Source organism: Gadus macrocephalus, chromosome 4 (genome assembly GCF_031168955.1).
Source record: "Gadus macrocephalus chromosome 4, ASM3116895v1".
In the NCBI taxonomy this organism is placed as follows: Eukaryota; Metazoa; Chordata; class Actinopteri; order Gadiformes; family Gadidae; genus Gadus; species Gadus macrocephalus.
Window position 1 is genome coordinate 22385798 of NC_082385.1, and position 18139 is coordinate 22403936.

General features: G+C 42.9%; 1 protein-coding gene across 1 annotated transcript in view; it reads right to left on the reverse strand.

Annotated features, from left to right (window-relative positions):
- The window catches only part of LOC132456602 (uncharacterized), a 28687-nt gene extending 14049 nt beyond the window's left edge, over positions 1-14638 (reverse strand). The window contains exons 1-3 of the mRNA XM_060051014.1: positions 14628-14638; positions 13614-13723; positions 12853-12932 (exon numbers count right to left, since the gene is read on the reverse strand). Of these exons, the coding sequence (XP_059906997.1) occupies positions 12853-12932; positions 13614-13723; positions 14628-14638 (201 nt within the window). The remainder of the gene's footprint in view (positions 1-12852; positions 12933-13613; positions 13724-14627) is intronic.
- Positions 14639-18139: the final 3501 nt, after the last annotated feature.

Below are 18139 nucleotides of genomic sequence, written 5' to 3' on the forward strand. Positions count from 1 at the left end.
CCCATTCGGAATGCATTGGTTTACATTTCTTTCTTTGGAGCACAGTTATTTTTATTTATTTTCAGTTTTTGAGGAGGTGCTTCAAAGATGCTAATTTTTCTGCAATAATCCAAAATCAAATGGAAAAACCCGTTGGCTTTTTGTCAAGGGAACCCAGGGCGACGCTCACTTCCGGGTTGGCCAACACACGTCATCCCTCCACCACTATACTGTAATAACGCATGTTGAAGTTGAATGATAATGAATTAATTTATTCTTTATTCTGCCTTAGTATTTATTTATTTGGCAGCGAAATGCAGTGTGTGTGTGTGTGTGTGTGTGTGTGTGTGTGTGTGTGTGTGTGTGTGTGTGTGTGTGTGTGTGTGTGTGTGTGTGTGTATAACACGCTATTTTATGTTGAAATGCGACGTAATCCAGTGTTCACGAAAACGTACGTGTTTCTAACAAGATGATATCATTAAAAGTTACATAAAGTAACGGTTTAATAACACAAAAGCAGGAAACACGTGAGCTACATTTCCCATTCAGATAATAAAGATTAATAAAGATCATACACATTCACTGACTGAGGATTATTCAAGGGAAAAGTACATTTCTCGCTAGAAATGTCATTAGAAACACGTTAAATGGTGAATCTGTCCTAAAATATTGCATCTCCCATTCAGTTAATGCTGGGTTTTTCGTATCATATGCACATATGCACGCGAAATGGACGTATCCGCCCTCCACAGTAGTTAATGCTGGGTTTTGCGTATCGTATGCACACGAAATGGTCATTTGGCGTATGTAGGCTACTGCACGCATCTTGAAAGTGTCAAACCGTGCGATCTGTGCGCATATTGGTGAGACTGGAAAAGCTGTCATATTCTTAGTTATCACAGACAATTTTTAACAATAAATGTTCTGTACGGAGCTCCTTAAGGGACAATAGGGAGAAAGCTCCCGGACAGAACCTTAGATGGAAGTCGTGCTTAGTGACAAATCACGACAAATACTTCCAATTGATATGCATGAGTTTGAAAATTTTGCTTTTTGACACGAACATTTAGAAAATACGTGTACCTGATCACGTTTCAATAGATTAAATAACGTGACAGTGTCACCTATTTTCGTGAGCCCGGGATGCCTGTACGCCGGCCATTATCGCCCGATGAAATATTCTTCGTCATATCTATCAAACCAAACATCCTTCACATTCGCCGAACGACGATTATGAAAGTAAAATGCACATTTCTCGCTAAAAACACTTTTAATGGTGTAACTATTCTAAAATATCATATTTTCCACCCAGGATAAAAAGTATGTCCGCCATTTTCACAGAAGAATATCCTAAAAAACTATCCAATAGGAAAGATGCTCACATCGTCTATTAGAGACGTAGTGAGGCACCCCCCATTCCGTATGCAGAAGACGCCGAAGGGTACCTTTACCGTCACCGACCGAATAAAAAGGGTACCTTTCCCGTCAGTCACCGACGCTAAAGGGCCTTTGCCAACAGTCGGTATTTGACGTTCTCGGAGTGAGACTGTGTTGCATAAACATAACTAGGGTGCACTGTACTATCTGCGCACACCCTTTCTGAAGCCTCTCTCTCGCTCTCTCTCTCTCTCTCTCTCGTACCGTTTTGTGGAGCACGTTAATTGTCTTAGAACACTCCCATTCAGAATGCATTGGTTTACATTTCGTTTTGTGTAACACGCAAAAAGTCGGACTATCGTGCTCGGGAACACGCTTCAATAGATTAACGTTCGTGCGCAGGAGCACGCAATTGCGTGATACCGGGTTGGATGACAAGCATTGTACAGTTGTCAGGTTAGACAGCAAAGAGAGAAAGATGCAAAACATAAAAGGAAACTAGGAAAATCAGGGGAACGTGATTGCCTAGTAACGACTTTAACTTTGGCAAGTCAGGGGAACGTGACCACCTTCCAAAATGAGCTGTGGGAAACTAGGCAAGTCAGGGGCTAACCATAAAGCCATGGGATGAAAACTTCAAATCGGTAACACGGCGAAATGATGATAATCAAATCAATACAAACCAGTGAGAGTATATTGCGACAAAAACCAACACGGCATCAAACGCGGTACTTAACAATTAAATAGGTAACATGAAAAGCAACAACTGTTAAGCTTAAGCAATATCAACATAAAAGAAAAGTTAGCAGAGACATCCCAAAAACGCAGCCAATTTGTGGTTGGATTGACGACACATTATTACGCTGTGAGTGTACATGAAAATTTAAAGTAGAACTACACCAAGAACAATGACAGTATACGATCTCTGACTGATAATGCAGTCCACTTACCAAATCAATCGAGGCAATCATCTTTCTGCTGTCTGCTGTTGACCAGTTCGTTACATCTCCGGAGTAGGTTCGACAAGAGAAGAGACGCCGTCGTGAATCAGACCAATCAGGGCCGACTACGCCCCCGACCCTACTCTGTATAGGCGTGTATTTCACACGAGGGGCGTGTATTTCCCACGAGGGGCGTGTATTTCCCACGAGGGGCGTGTATTTCCCACGAGGGGCGTGTATTTCTAGGACGCAGGACGCAGTCGGACCCTACTCAAAGTGAAGGCTGCAGCCTTGCTAGGACGCGTCCTTGCTAGTCGCGTCCTATGGAGATGAGACTAGAGTGCTAGCTCGAGTGCTTCCTAGCGTTTGTAACGTCGGACTTTGGGAACGACTTGGTAGTGTGGAAGCGCTTCCGCTTCCGCCTTTTAATACTGCGTGTCCGCTTGTAAACACATGTGCGCTTATGAATAAAACATGGAAGCAATCAAGCTGATCGATATTTATTTGACTTTTGTCTGTTATGAATGCGGTCATGTCTCCTTCGCATGGAGCCTCTTTGGGGAAGTCACAAAAGCTTTGTTGTGGTTGATTGAATTGTCTTTATTAAAAGGAAAATCCATTCAATTTTTATAAAACTAAGTGAAATTGTCTGAGAACTTAATTCATGCATCACATTTACAGTACGGTTGATTACTATTATGCAGGGGCAAAAAGACAAAGAAAGAGATGATAAACGTGTATTTATTTGGATATATTATTTAACTGATCTGATTCATTCATTCATATATGCCTACAATCTACCAGTGCTTTGAACACATAAGTATATCATATAAAATACAATTAAATACGTTCATTCAAAATTACAAACATTGCAAATGATCGGTTGTGCATTAATTTTACAACATTGGATAGTGGCACTATCCCTTCCACCGGTAAACAAATGTTTGTGCGCGACCCTAAGGCGCACAAAAGCCTCCGTTTGCTGGGCTGACCCTAAAAAAAACGATTCAACACAAACATAAATAGGTAGCCTATACATAAATAATTTAATCTTGTGAGCGAGTAAATTGACATAGGTGACAGTGGTGTTTAACACCAGCTACGTCCATGCAAAATATAGCAACGTATCATTAAGTTGCAAAAACGTTTGAAAAGTGGCACAGGTCTTTAGGCTTGATTATTTGCATTAACATGATGAATCTATAAAAAGCAATACGGCACAAAATATTTCTGAAAACTAATATAACTTCACTTCGTTTGAACGTGTAGGCCTACTGCTCTGCCATTTTCAAGAACCCGCCCAGTGAACGCAGAGGATTGTGGGTAGTTTTGGCTCATCTAGGATGCAGCGATGCATCCTTGAAAAATCTCGGAATTCTCAAAAACAAAGGACGCAAAAATGGCGCGGCTTTCGAGTGTCCTCAACATTGGAACAGTGCTTGTCGGCGTTCTATGACGTAGCGTCCTTAAAAGGGCGGCCGTTGAGCATGCTTCCTTGACATTGTAGCTTAAGTTACTCTTAACTTATATATATATTTATATAATATATAATATAATAATAATAATAATAGATAAATATATATATATAAAGTCGTGTGTGTATAGCTTATACACATGACAGGACACGCATATCTTTTAAATTTTTATTCATTCAGAATATTTACATACTATTTGAAAATGAAAGAGGCTGGGATTTTGTTTTATATCATTTGTTTATATTGTTCAGTAGTAGTATATGCCTAAATGAGGCCGTAGCACAGTTAACGGATGAGCAGAGGTGGTGACGTCATCGAGTCCGCTGCTGTTCCAATTGCAGGTACGTACTCGCGTGCTCGCAAGTCTGTGCTTGAAGTACGGACTTGCCAAGTACGTGCTTGCAAGTCATCGAGTCCGTAGTACGCGTGCTAGGAATTGAGAAACGGCCCATGCCTGCCTACCTGTCATTAATTAGCCATGGATATCAGGCGATTTTTGAAGAGACCTTCACGTGCTCCCACTCCAACAGATGCCCGAAAAAGGCCTCAAGTACAAAGTAAGACTGAAGATGATCAATTCACATGAGTTGTTTTTGTGATTTATAAATCAATTTTACTTGACGAACTATTAAATGACTACGAGCATTCAGATTGGCCAATGCGTAGTCATGCTATCCGTGTACTGCCCATGTCAAAATGAGCGAAAAGTCAGTCAGAGTTTTACTATCCATATCAAACTTCGGTTTTGGCGTATCAACTTTGCTATAGCTCGGTCGCTATGTTAAAGCCTCAATTTGGAGATGCGAGGTTGGCGGTTACAGCCGTGGACTCCGCGGCTGAACCGTGGATCGGGCGGATGACGCAACAAAAAAATATATTTTAATTAAATTCGGGCGGTTGGCGGTTAAACCAATAAAAAAAAAAATATTTATAAATATTTTTATTTTATAATTTAAAATAATTTTATTTTATTATTTATTTTCTTTAAAGTTATTTTCCCAGAAAACTGGCCTGTACCCCTAGAGGAACCGTACGGCGAATCCAAGTTGAAACAACTTGCCCAAAGGTTCTGACTTGATTCTTGATTCTTGATTTTAAGGATAACTCAAGCATCATTCCAGAAAACCTTGCACCACTCCTGAATATCGACCATCTCATTCCAGTTAGCACTGCTGAGTGTGAGAGGGGGTTCAGCTTAATGAACATCATAGTGCGCCCCCTGAGATGCAGTCTGCACTTGGTCACAGTGTCGTCCTTGATGTTTATTCAACTGAATGGCCCATCACTCACAAAGTTCAATCCAACACGTATGTGAAGTCCTGGCTGGTGAAGCACAGGTGAGCCATGAACCCCAGAACACGCCCCTGCAAGGCAGGACCTGACGTGGAGGACAAGGAGGCCCTCTGGGCACTACTGTGAAAAGCATGCATACTAATACACACACATACACACATGCCATAGATAGATAGTTCTTAATCTACACATACTTTTCTTTACTGTTGAAATTTGAATAAACTACAGCCCTGGGCCTACTATAAAGTCGAACCTGTTCGATTTCTGAGATCCCAGCTGGAGTTGGGTTAGAATTCATTACTGTAGATGAATTCATATTTATTTGAGAAGAGTTTCCTTGGGATGCCGGCAAGTGAATTTTCAATTCAAATCTTGGACCGGTTGAACTGCAGTTCCTGCACAAATGATGGTGAATTTCTAATTCCGATCTTGGCATTTTGAGAAAACAGGCTTCTCGCACTTTTGAATAGATACGTTTCTTGGTTGGTGTACCGCTTAGGTTGGTATTTTGAGAAGTTTCTTCTTCTTGTTCTGGTCGAGTAGTTATGTGTTCAACCATTATTTTGAAAGAATAGGCTTGTTGTTTAAAGTGCCGTTTGAATGAGTTTAATGCACTAATCGTGGACCAATCGAGCTGCAGTTATTGGATCAACCTTTTATTTGTAATTAAAGACGAGTTATGCCGCTTTTCCACTGCATGGTACCAGCGCGACACGACTCGACTCGACTCGACTCAGCTCGCCTTTTTTGCGTTTCCACCGCGAAAACATGGTATCTGGTACCTGAAGTGGCTGCTTTTTCTAGTACCGCCTCGCTCTAGGTTCCAAGCGGCTGAGCCGATGCTAAAAGGTGACGTCGGCAGACGGCCGGCCACTGATTGGCCAGAGAGTGTGACGAAGTCACGAGAGCGACATGGCAACCATGCTGGTAACAGCCATAGCAGCGCCGCAGCCAACATATTCCACTTCTTCAACATGCCAGCTAATAATACGAACACGAATACCATCGCATCGATGTTCTCCATTGTTGTTATGTGGGTTCTGTCCATGTGTGGGTTACGTAGGTGTTGTTTGCGTCGCGTACAAAAATACGTCACAGCCCTTTCGCGCAGCCGACCCCGCCCACGTCCCGGAGGTACTATTTGCGGTGGAAAAGGACCCGCGCTGCTACCGTGTCGAGTCGTGTCGAGTCGTGTCGTGTCGAGTCGAGCTACATGTGCGGTGGAAAAGCGGCATTAGTGACTAGTTCCACTCAGCATGTTGTACAACAAATTCGGCAATTTTCGATAAGCTATAAAAAGTTGCATCAATTGTTTTCTTTCTGTATTTAAGCTGCGATAGGATTAAGTTACCTCGGAGACTTGTACGGCCCGTTTTCTTTTAGTTTATTCTTTTAGTTAGAGAATAAATAATTTGTCTGAAGCAAGTGAGTAAACCTTATCTTGGGCTGTGTCCTCTCAGCCTGTGGCCAGAAAGGGTGGGGGCCTAGGAGCAAAGCAGGACTTAAAATAGCCAGCCGCATTCCAATTGGCATAAAGTAAAATAAAATGATTAAACTAACGTGTAGAATAAACTCAAAATAAATTGCATTAATAATAGTGTTTTCACACCTAAAGATGAATAAAGCACCAACAGCAGTAGAGATTTTGAGTAGGGACCGTCCATTGCTTAAAGATGAGATAAAAACGTTCTCTGAGAAATGGGAGAAGAGGACCGCAAAATCTGGCACAATATGGCCCGTGGGAGAGACTTTTGATGCAGTGATGTGTAGGGACATAGAGGTAATAATAAATTATGAAGCTAACAAGGCAGTAGAAAAGAATATGAGGGAGAAGTTAGTAGCCTTGTTCCAAAATGAGGGAGAGAGATGGAGGAAAAAAGAGAGAACAGCTGGAGAAATAGTAAATAAAGATGAGAAAAACTGAGCCGTTACCCCCGAAGACTCAGCTACCAGGGTATGACACTGGACTGTATCCACTGATAACAGGCAAGGTAGACATTAAAGGGGAAGTCCCACTAAATGAAGAAGATAAGAATTATAACACACAGGGAAGGAGGGTCCCACCCATACACATGGACTGCTATGAAGGGATTAGGAAAACAAGGGAAAAGTGTAACAATGGTGACATTAGTCCAAGTGAAAGTGAGCACGAGGACGAAGATGGGAAAAATGATGATGAGCAGATTTCCAAAGGACCTTCTCCAGGAAAGAAATAGAGAGGACAGAGGACAGTGAAGAGAACAAAGAACAGAGAATAGAAAGAGAGTTTCTGTGTGGATCCAGTGACAGATACAAGGGGGGCAAAGTCCAGCAGCAGTGAATCATTACAAAGCCCCCTAACACTCGAGTTACATGAGAAGAATAGTAGATCGCATGAGGAGAGAAGAGCACCCGACACGTGTGATGGAAAATCTACATGTTACGTTCAGGGTCGTCTAAAATGTAAATCTTAGTGTTTCGTGTGATGTAATATGGTTTCACATTCCGTTCTTGGAATCTTGCTATTCTGCAGGGTCTTCTAAAATGCAATTCTTAGTAGCCGCGTTTACATGGACACATCTGTTCCGCATAGATTTCTATGCGGAACAGAAAATGATCATGTATACGCCTCATTCGGAATACAATTATCTGTTCGGCATAGATTCTATGCCGAATAGAAGAGGTGGTGTAGTCCGTTTTAATCGCCATGTATCTTCACCGCTGTCAAGGAAAGTGGATTTATTGCCTGATTCACGTCTTTGTTATCACTCCGTAAAAGAAGTCCGGTAAGCGTGTCCGGTTGCTAAGCGACGGGACATGGGTGTTTATTAATGACGTGTTCGCGTATCATAGTGTCCGTGCGCGTCCGAGATAACTGTAAATGAGTAGGCTACTGCTAGTACTTTTGCAGGCTGAACGTTAAAATACTTCTTAACTTAGAGAGATGTCAGCTGCAGTAGTTCGCAAATGGACCTTCGAGGATTCCTGGTCACTAAATTCCCGTAAGACCACTCTCTCCCACCAGTCTTGGCTGCGGACTCGCATCCAAATACCTCTTGTTTGCGGCGGAGCTTAAAGGCACCCAGTGCAACTTTATGTAAACATTCAATGAAAAATAAACATTCAATTTCTAGTCTTTTTTACACATAGTAAGTTTCAATAACTCCATACCATTACATATCGACATTCAAGGAGCAAAGATGAGATGTCGTTGTGTGGTGAGAACTGATAGAAAATCGTAAACAACAACAATCGCCGGTGGGGAGAAGCCATTTTTCCATTGACAGGAAGCCTGCTTTATTTATTGTAGGTTACAAAAAATAAAGAAAATGGCGGCATTGTTGTTGTTATCGATTTTGTATCAGTTCTCACCACACAACGACGTCTCATCTTTGCTGCTTAAATGTCGGTATGTAATGGTATGGAGTTATTGAAACTTACTACGTGTAAAAAAGACTAGAAATTGAATGTTTATTTTTAAGCCTCGAAAGTTGCACTGGGTGCCTTTAAGGTAAATATAAAGATCTGACGAGAAATTGACGTTGCTGCGCTGTCCTCCTCCTTCTTAATTGAAGGAGCAGGCAGAGAAAAGCTCTCTCCTGCTGTGCTTTCATTAAAATCAAATTTAAAATCCCGATAGTGATAAGACATCCATTATGTCACCGCCGGTCCAGAGATGTGTCAGGTGTGCGCGAGAGACAGAACGGACACTTTTGTTACTGCCATGTATACAGTACATTCGGAACACATTTTAGGAACAGATCTATGCCGCATAGAAATCTATGCGGATCAGATGTGCCATGTAAACACAGCTAGTGTTTCATGTGATGTAATCTGGTTTCTGGTTTGTATGTAGTTTGGTTTGGGCCTGTTTTACTTGACCCCCTGGGGAGCATAGAGAAGCAAAGGGTGATAAGGAACAGCCTCAACCACCTTCTTAACCTCTGAAGAAACTTCAATCAATAGATTAACATCTGGTTAACAAAGGCTTTTGGTTTATTGGGGGCCAACTGCCCTCAAGGATCCGATCTAAGTGTATAAAAGCTCCTAACTTTAGCTACTCAGTGGACTTCTCCCGAGCATACCTTTAGAGTATGAAGTTACACGCAACGAGAAGCTCCCATCTGAGGCCTCCGATTATTGTAATGTTTGCCTGTTTTATTGTTTGTTGATGCATGTTGTGATGTATCTTTGTTCGTACTTTTATTACAAATATATATGACCACCAATTGTCTACAGTATTGTGTGCTTTTTGCATCTAAATATCTCATCTGTCTTAGACGCAAACTCTGATAGAGAAATTGCCACGACAATTTGGGGGCTCGTCCGGGATACCTAACCTGAAGATCCCGTGAAAAATCCCTAGGTGTCTGCCAAGTCAGGTCTGAGGATTCGGACTCAGTCCCAAAGCTCTACCTCGCCTCCAGGTGAATGTAACCAGACTAATGGGGTCGAGGATAGGGTGTCTGTGGGGGATGAAGTAGGGGTTCTTCAGTACGGTATCCAAAGGAAAAAGAATTCGAGCAGGTGAGATCACAATCCTGTTTAAAGCTTCAAAATGAAATCCGTTACAGGAACGGTATATAGATGTTTCGGTAAACGTAAACTTATATCTGAACGATAGGCCTCGTTCAAGGAAACTGTGTTATACAAAGCTGCAAACTTGTCGCTTTTCGGCGACAATCGCCGTTTTCTTGGTCTATTTGGTAATTCACGTGATTCGTGTAGAACCGGAGAGTTTTCTTTTGGGGGGGGGGGGTCCAGAATTGCGAAAAATTATTGAATCTTTCTTAGAATTAACATTTCTCAGGGCCTATCGGAATCTTGAAGCACACAGCGCCAACTGAGCTCGCCATTGGATGAGATGGTCGCCTGGCTACCGCGCATGCCGCTAACCAACGCAAGAGAGCTTGCAAAACACTCGTCCAGGGGCCTGTACTACGAAGCTCGATTAGAGGGTTAGCGAGGTATGTTGAGCTGAAAGCCTGGGTTAGCTGTACCACGAAAGTCGATCTCTTCTCGTGATAAGCATCGCTGTATCACCATGGGGACTTATGCTCGCAACCAAACCTGGTCGCAAGCAGCTTTTCATTAGTCTTGCCGGAGATCGGCTACTTAAATCGGCGTGCGCATTTTCCTAGCCCCTCCTCCGACAATGGCGTCACCATTTTTGGGTGTTCCCGTGGACGGTGCACTTATCGTACAGGCGTCTCTCCGGAGACAGAGGGTTTTTCGGGACAGAACCGATCCCTCGGCATTGTCTGACGATATTCTTTATGAGAGATACAGATTCTCATCAGAGGGTATTCGTTATTTGATCGTCCTTGTAGGACCGTATGTAGGCAATGCTACACAAAGAAGCCGTGCACTTACTGTTGCGCAGTGTGTCTGTGTTTCAAGTTGGAAGGTGGCCCCGCACGTTCAATGTACATTAACCTATAGTCAAGTGCCGTGTTGTCCATTATCCCTTACATAACCGCTATGTAGGCCTAGGCATTTTTTATTCTACAAATTCATATTATAGCTGTGAGAATTGTTAAAAAAAAATCCCCTCCATAGTCGCCCTGGAGTCACAGGGCGACAGAGTCTCCTGCAAGAATCAGGGAAACCTAGACATTCTTTGCAGAAATTAAACATTTAGAAGAATACGCGATACTTTGCTTTGATAGTTGTATACCTCTGATTGGAGATTGATTGTCGGCGGCTCCTCCAAAATAATGTTACCTTCAACTAAAAATGACACAATTATTTTACCCTCAATCTTTTCACATTTGATTAGCAAGACAATTATTTATGTCCTTTGCCAATACATGAATACTCATTATAAACGCCTTGGATGTCGAGGCAGTGGGGTCAGAGGATATCCCCCCTTCCACCATCATCGGCCGACCTTCGATATTGGCGAGAGCCAGCTCCTCCGAAGTGGTGAAGGGCGGTGGAGCGGTATTAATTTGGGTTTTCTTTTTATTTGCTACAGGTAATCAACATGAGATTAAAGGTTGGAGCCTAGGCCATTGCAAATCATAGGCTAGATTCACCTGAAATTATTCAAATGGATGCTTACAACTTACCACATTGAATAATATTTTTATATATATTTTTGACTTGGCCCCATGTTCGTAGGAGCGTGCTGGCACCACATACGGGGGTAAAACGCATGATAATACATGATCTTTTTTAGACAATATGCAGAATCATTTCACTTACGAAATAACACGGTCGGCTATTTTTTGCCAGCACGCACCCTAGCCATATTATGGGCAATCGTGTTCCCCTTGGCTGTGATTTGAACTTTGAATTCCTCGTAGGAGTTCATAATAATTCACTGCACGCCTTGGGTGAGATACACCGCTCTCGCTCGATTCATTTAGTGTAAGGGTGAGTCAAATGTCGCGATAAACGGCCCTTTTATGTGAACGCGCATTGAACCTAAAGCGGAAAACCTGGTTCAACTAATTGAATCTAAAGTGAGCGTCGTGGTACCATTTAACTCTGATTGCGAGTTGCGGCTCTGTCGAGCCAGGTTTTCCCAAGAAAGCCTGGGTATGTTCAGCGAGGTTCGTGGTACACCCCCCAGGCTAAGAGACAAAAAATAATAATTGTGACAGTTGTAATAAAATATTTTTTATAAGCCTCAAGGATGTTTTGACATTGATTTTTGATAAAGTATGCTGAGTTTTGTTAAGTCACGCTCAGACTAGTGTCATTTGCATATTACAATTAAAAAAAAATCCCCCGTGACACTGTCACCTTTTTTCCTCTGAGGAGTTTGCAGGTCTGGTTATAGGAACACGTGGTTAAGCTCCGGTTCCGTCAATATATATATGGTTATATATGTAACAGAAAGGGCAGCTAGGGTCTGTCGGGGACGGTAAAGGGAAACCCGTTGAAGCGCGGTTGGGGTCATATATATATATAAATAATAATAATAGGCATTCATTAATAAATATATGTATATATGTGTAGTAACAAGGAGGTTACGGTGATATTAGATAATAGTAACTAATAGTGTGTATGGATCTAAAAATTTATAATAGATCGGGAGAAACATGGTGAGCGGCTCTGGAGAGTTTAAAATATTGGTATAAACTGGGCTTTCCTGATGGGGAGTTTTAGCTTAAAACGGTTGTTGGAGTCAGAGAGGAAAAGAAAAAAATTAATTTATGTTGGTGTGCATTTTATTGTTGGGAAAGAGAGGGCCAGGATAGAGAATAAGAAATCAGCCAGGGACAGAGAGCGTAGAGAGTGTAGGGATTTTTAATCTCAATTTCACCCAAGATGTAGACCCGGACCTGGACTGCACCGGCGGACCACGTGCGAATCCCCCTTCACCTCCACCGTATAACGAAAACGCCCAGACCGGCGCTCCATCATTCAACCTCTATCCAGACCTCACAACAAGGAGGAAGCACCTGCTAACAGCGCAACGGGTTTTATGGCAGTCCGGGATACGTTTTCCGTGCATGGAGACCCAGTGACATTAAGGACATAGCAGAATGTCTCCCGGACCCATCTGCAGTGGGAGGGGAATCCCTCGCTACAGCCATTCTGGAAATGGCCCATCACCCATCGGCGAAGTGCGCCAAGTCAAACTGGGCCTACGGTGGGGTCGCATTCAAGGCGACATTCCCGGGAGAGACCAAGCTGATATAACGTTCGTGGAGGCGCCGGACGGCAAAGACGACCACAGGAAAGGGGAGAAGCACAGAGGCAGGCCTGCTTTCGCTGTGGCGCAATGGATCATTGGTTCAATGATTTTCCCAAAAGAATTGACAAAGGCAATGGAAGGGCCGGCTGGCAGTTCACACCTTCCCGTGAAGTAACTGTGAATCATCCAAGAGGCAGAGGTGGAAGGGGGCATTCGCATTGACGGGACGCAGGAGCAGGCCTGGTCCAAGGAGAAGGTCTGAGCACCATAACACAATCACAACAAACACGCGAAATGGTAGGCTCAGCGTCACAACGCACACAAGCACCACATCCAAATTAATGTTGTATGGTTCTCACCAGCCTTACTCGACCTGATCAGCTAAATGTAATATTATATATGGTTATTATATATGGTTATGTTAAACAACGGGCTATTGCAGACAGTGGATACTCGATTATTACAATCTATCACAACCAGTCTAATGGTCAACCATATCACACAGCCATGACATGACCCCGACTGACCCCGACTAACCCAGACTGACCCCCGACTGACAACGTAACGGGGACAACAGAAGTGTGTTGCCTAATATTGAAAATGCAGATTTTTTATATTATGATATTTTGTTAATGTTTTATGGCCAAAATGGCAAGAAGGTGAATTGACGAACGTATGAGAGAGATTGGAAGATGGAAGGAGAAGAGATAGATGAGAACGTAAGGCAAGACAAGATAAGGAAAGGGGTGGGGAGAAGGATAACCCATCTGCATCTAGTTTTGTTCAAATAGATCCGGACCTGGACAACGCTCCTCCTCCTCCTGCTTTCGGCCCGACCAGTGGCCCAATCCAGTGCAAATACCCCACGTCACGACTCCTCTACATCAGACTGTATAAAGTTACAGACCATGAGAGGCCCACCTGAAGAGCTACGGAACGGTCTGCTGGACGACACAAGGAGACAGTCCAGCAGGACCAACAGCACCAGAGTGGTGGCCTCCATGGTGCCTGTGTAGCCACGAGGAAGTGGCCTGAACAAAGAGACAAAGGAGGGTCTCAGAGACGGGAGAGACGTGGGGACAGGCACTTCAAAGGACAACCCGTGATGCGGATGAGAGGCAGGAAGCAGAGAGAGAGGTGGAGGCGTGTCCAGGCGGATGGAGAGAAGAGCAGTGTACGGAAAGTATCGCACTAGACACAGCATTCACGTATATTACAAGAGACAAGATCTAATTTGTAACTAGGACTGTCTATAGAGTGTGTCATAGTTTCTAAGAAGTATATCTGAAAGGTTTGAAAGTTATTAGGAAAAGTAGTTCGAAGGATCAAAGACAAGTAAAAAAGTAATCCAACAGAATTGACACACGCAACCATTGTGTGTACCACCCTCGGAGTGACGGGACAGTAGAGAGGTAGAATGGTCCCGTAGAGAACAACGTCTACGGGACAACAAGCAAATGCAACTGCAGATACTGCTCAAGGAAGGGCAACTCCACGATACATGGATTACTATCGGAGACGTGCCTGGAATTCACCAAGGTGGTTGGAATCATTCCAAGTCCTGTGGATCACAGCAAGGTAGCTAAGAGTGCTACCCGGACCCACGCCAGCCACTGCAAGCGGGCACCATCACCAACAACAAAGGTTACTTCCGACCCAACCCCCTTGGCCGTCACCCCAACACTGAAACCAGGGTGAAGTGCTAGTAACTCACCCTTACACACACAATCACGTCAGAACCAGGCCCAAAAGACTGTCTCTGGCCTGGGGAGAGATGGGGCCAGAATCGACATCATTCAGAATGGACGCCAGCCCTGGACCACTATCTGACGGGATTGATAGTGTGATAGAAGTTTTATTTTATTTGTTCCAGGTGATGTTAAGTGATTTTGTACTACCTTCTGTAAAAGCGAACGGTGGTATAAAAATCTGTACTTGGAGGCCATGGTCGGACATAGTAGATTGTGAACATATGCGTGTTGTGATCAAGTGATCATTTTAATCCTAAGGGTTGCATGATTTTGTGATTATAATAAATAATCAAAGGGGAGATTGTGATGGAAAATCTACATGTTGTAACGTTTTTTGTATATCTATGAACTTAAGTTTTGTTACTATTTTGTGTGATGCTGCATATATTGCCTGCCTTCTACTCTCCTTGTGGGTCATCTAAAGTGTGAACCTTCGAGGGTCGTGTGATGCATTTTATTGCCTGCCTCTTCCTCACCTTTCGTGTGATGTAATCTGTTTCCATGCAATCCTTTGATGAATGGGCCTGTTCCTCGACCCCCTGGCTAGCGTCGAGTAAGCATAAGGGTTACATGGCACGGCCGCCACCCCCTTGAATGGCATCCAGGAGAGCTTCAATTGTAAAGATTACCATCTGGTAAACAAAGGCTTTTGGTTTATTGGGGGAAACACCCCCTCCAGAACCCAACCCAAGTGAATAAGAACTCACGACTAGGAACAATCGGTGGACTTCTCCCGAGCGTACCTTTAGAGCAGGCATCTCCAAACGGCGGACCGCGGTCCGGGTCCGGACCAAGTGACGTTCCTATCCGGACCCATGACCAATTAAAAAGAATATATATATATATATATATATTTTTTTTTTATGATTTCACTAGCATGATTATGTAAGTAAAATCATTTCTCACAGAAATACAAATTGAAAGGCAGAATAGTCTGTTGTACAGCATAAAAACAGCAAAAAGCAATGATCTTCACAAAGCGAAGATCATGCACTCACCGAACTCCCCCCCTCCCTCCGTCTGTCACGGCATGTGCGTAATAGCGTCACTCAAATAATAGCCAATCAAATTTTTTGTTTACCGGAAGAGCGATTTGGAATGAGAAAATGGCTTGCTCGAAAATAACGAAATTTGACCCCGAAAACAGACATTTTAAAGATGAATGGACTGACCAATACATGTTCTTTCTCCCGCAAGGCAGTACAAAACCTTTGTTGTGTCTTTGATGTGTTGAAACCGTGGCGCTGATAAAAAGTGGGAATATGCGTCATTACGAATCCAAACAAAGATCCTTCGAGGAAAAGTATCCCCAGAAGTCAGAAGTAAGAGCGTGGAAAATATCCGAGCTGAGAGCTCAGTATGAGAGGTCTACGCGTGTCTTCAGATACTCATTTACAGGCCAGCAACGTGCAAATGAATGCTCACTTAAGATTGCATGGATTTTGGGGCAACATAAAAAAACTTTCAGTGACACGACTGTTGTGAAGGAGTGCTTGAACGCCGCTGCCGAGACGTTACTTGAAGGTAAACAAAGGGATGAATTGTGTGAAAAAATAAAGCAAATCCCAATGTGAGCTGCAACGACAACCAGAAAATCCGAAATGTTATCAGATGACGCACTGTCACAGCTTCATGCGGCTGTTCAGAGTGCCCCATCCTTAGCCATTGATGAGTCTTCAGATGTAACGGATAATGCTCAGCTTTTGGTTGTGCGATTGTTTTATCAAGACAAGAAAGAGATCTGTGAGGACCTGTTGGGTCTAACACCACTTGAGACACTGTTTTGCTTACTTGAAATGAAGGCCTAATGCTCTTTTTTTTGTGTTTATTTTAAATGTAGGCCTGGTGTACCTGTTTTGCTTACTTGAAATGTAGGCCTAATGCACTTTGTGTTTATTTGAAGTGTAGGCCTAGTGTTCCTGTTCTGCTTACTTCACATGTAGGCCTTATGCACTTTTTATGTTTACTTGAATTGCAGGCCTAATGTACCTGTTTTGTTTACTTGAAATGTTAATATGCGTTACTTTGTCTTACTAGTCTTTCATGGTTAAAAGTAAGCTATTTGGAAATTGAAAATAAATACACCTGAAATGATAAGGTAATATGCTGTGTTGATTGTATTTGACAAAAGAAGGCTATTATGACGTGGTAGGTTCGGACCTTTCTTGGAAGGAATTTTTAGTAACTGCACCTTGTTCAATTTTAATTTAAGACCCCTGCTTTAGAGTATGAAGTAAGACGCAAGGCGAACTCCCATCTGAGGCCTCAGATTATTATATTGTATGCCTGTTATGTTGTTTGTTGATGCATGTTGTGATGTATCTTTGTTCGTACTTTTATTACAAATATGACCAGCAATTGCCTGCAAGTATTGTGTGCTTTTTGCATCTAAATATCTCATCTGTCTTAGACGCAATATCTGATAGAGAAATTGCCACGACACATGCACACATGTACACCATCGATCTGTATGCATAGTGGTTAATGTATGTTGAAGGGTAAAGCTGTGACCTGGAAAAAGATGTTATGTAAATCAACATTTTATGTAATTCTGACTTCATATTATGTAAGGATTGGGTATATAAGGAGCAGGACGAGAATCATTCTGGAGTGTCTTTGTAAACCTCACTCGGCTTTGTTGTTGCTTGTTTGTGGGTAACAATAAAGTCTCTGTCAATACTTGATCCGGACTCCCCGATTCCTCATGTTATTTTAAGTTAGTTGAAGTGATAGAACTCGGTTATAGTTTCTATCTAACCGAAAAAATATCAGTTTTCACGCGTCCACACGGAAACACAAAACAATTGGTTTTGTAAAAACTCTACTTTGGCTGGTGTTTTCCATGAGCTCGTTTTCAGCAACCCCAGAAACACTGTGTTTATGTAGGAGGCAAAACTGGATTCAAATATGGAGGATGGGGCTTTTATCCACAGTGTCTTTCAATGAACTTTAGCTAGCTAGGGTCTCATGCTCTGGGATGGTTGCAGGTTAGGCTGTGGACCTGGGGGATTCGAACATGGAACCTTTGGTCCCGTGAGTGAAACAGCACATCCACTAGAAGACGGATATGCATGATGTGGACCTGTGGCTTCCTAAGATGAGGACAGCCTATGGAAGGGTTTCACATGATGTCACCCAACCCCCAAGGCACTCTTCCAACATTATTATAATAAGAATGACAACCAGTTGCGTTCTCATTCCAAAATGTTTTGTGGAGCAGAACCAAGTTGGCGGCCTGGGCTTCTTTTATGGAACTGCAGGTCACATGATCGAATCCCTCCAATGGGCCTCAAACACACACACATACACACACACACACACACACACACACACACACACACACACACACACACACACACACACACACACACACACACACACACACACACCACACACACACACACAAACGAAACCTGCATATCAGGCATCATCATAAACTTGCAGCATGGAGCTGTGTGTGTGTGTGTGTGTGTGTGTGTGTGTGTGTGTGTGTGTGTGTGTGTGTGTGTGTGTGTGTGTGTGTGTGTGTGTGTGTGAGGCCATGTTTACTTTGGCATGTCTGTATGTATGCTTGTTTGTGTACAGAATAGATTCAGTATATGTGTGTGCGTGTGTGTGTGTGTGTGTTTGTGTGTGTGTGTGTTTGTGTTATTGTTTGTGTATCTGTGTCTGTGTGTGTGTAATGCGAGTGAGCTG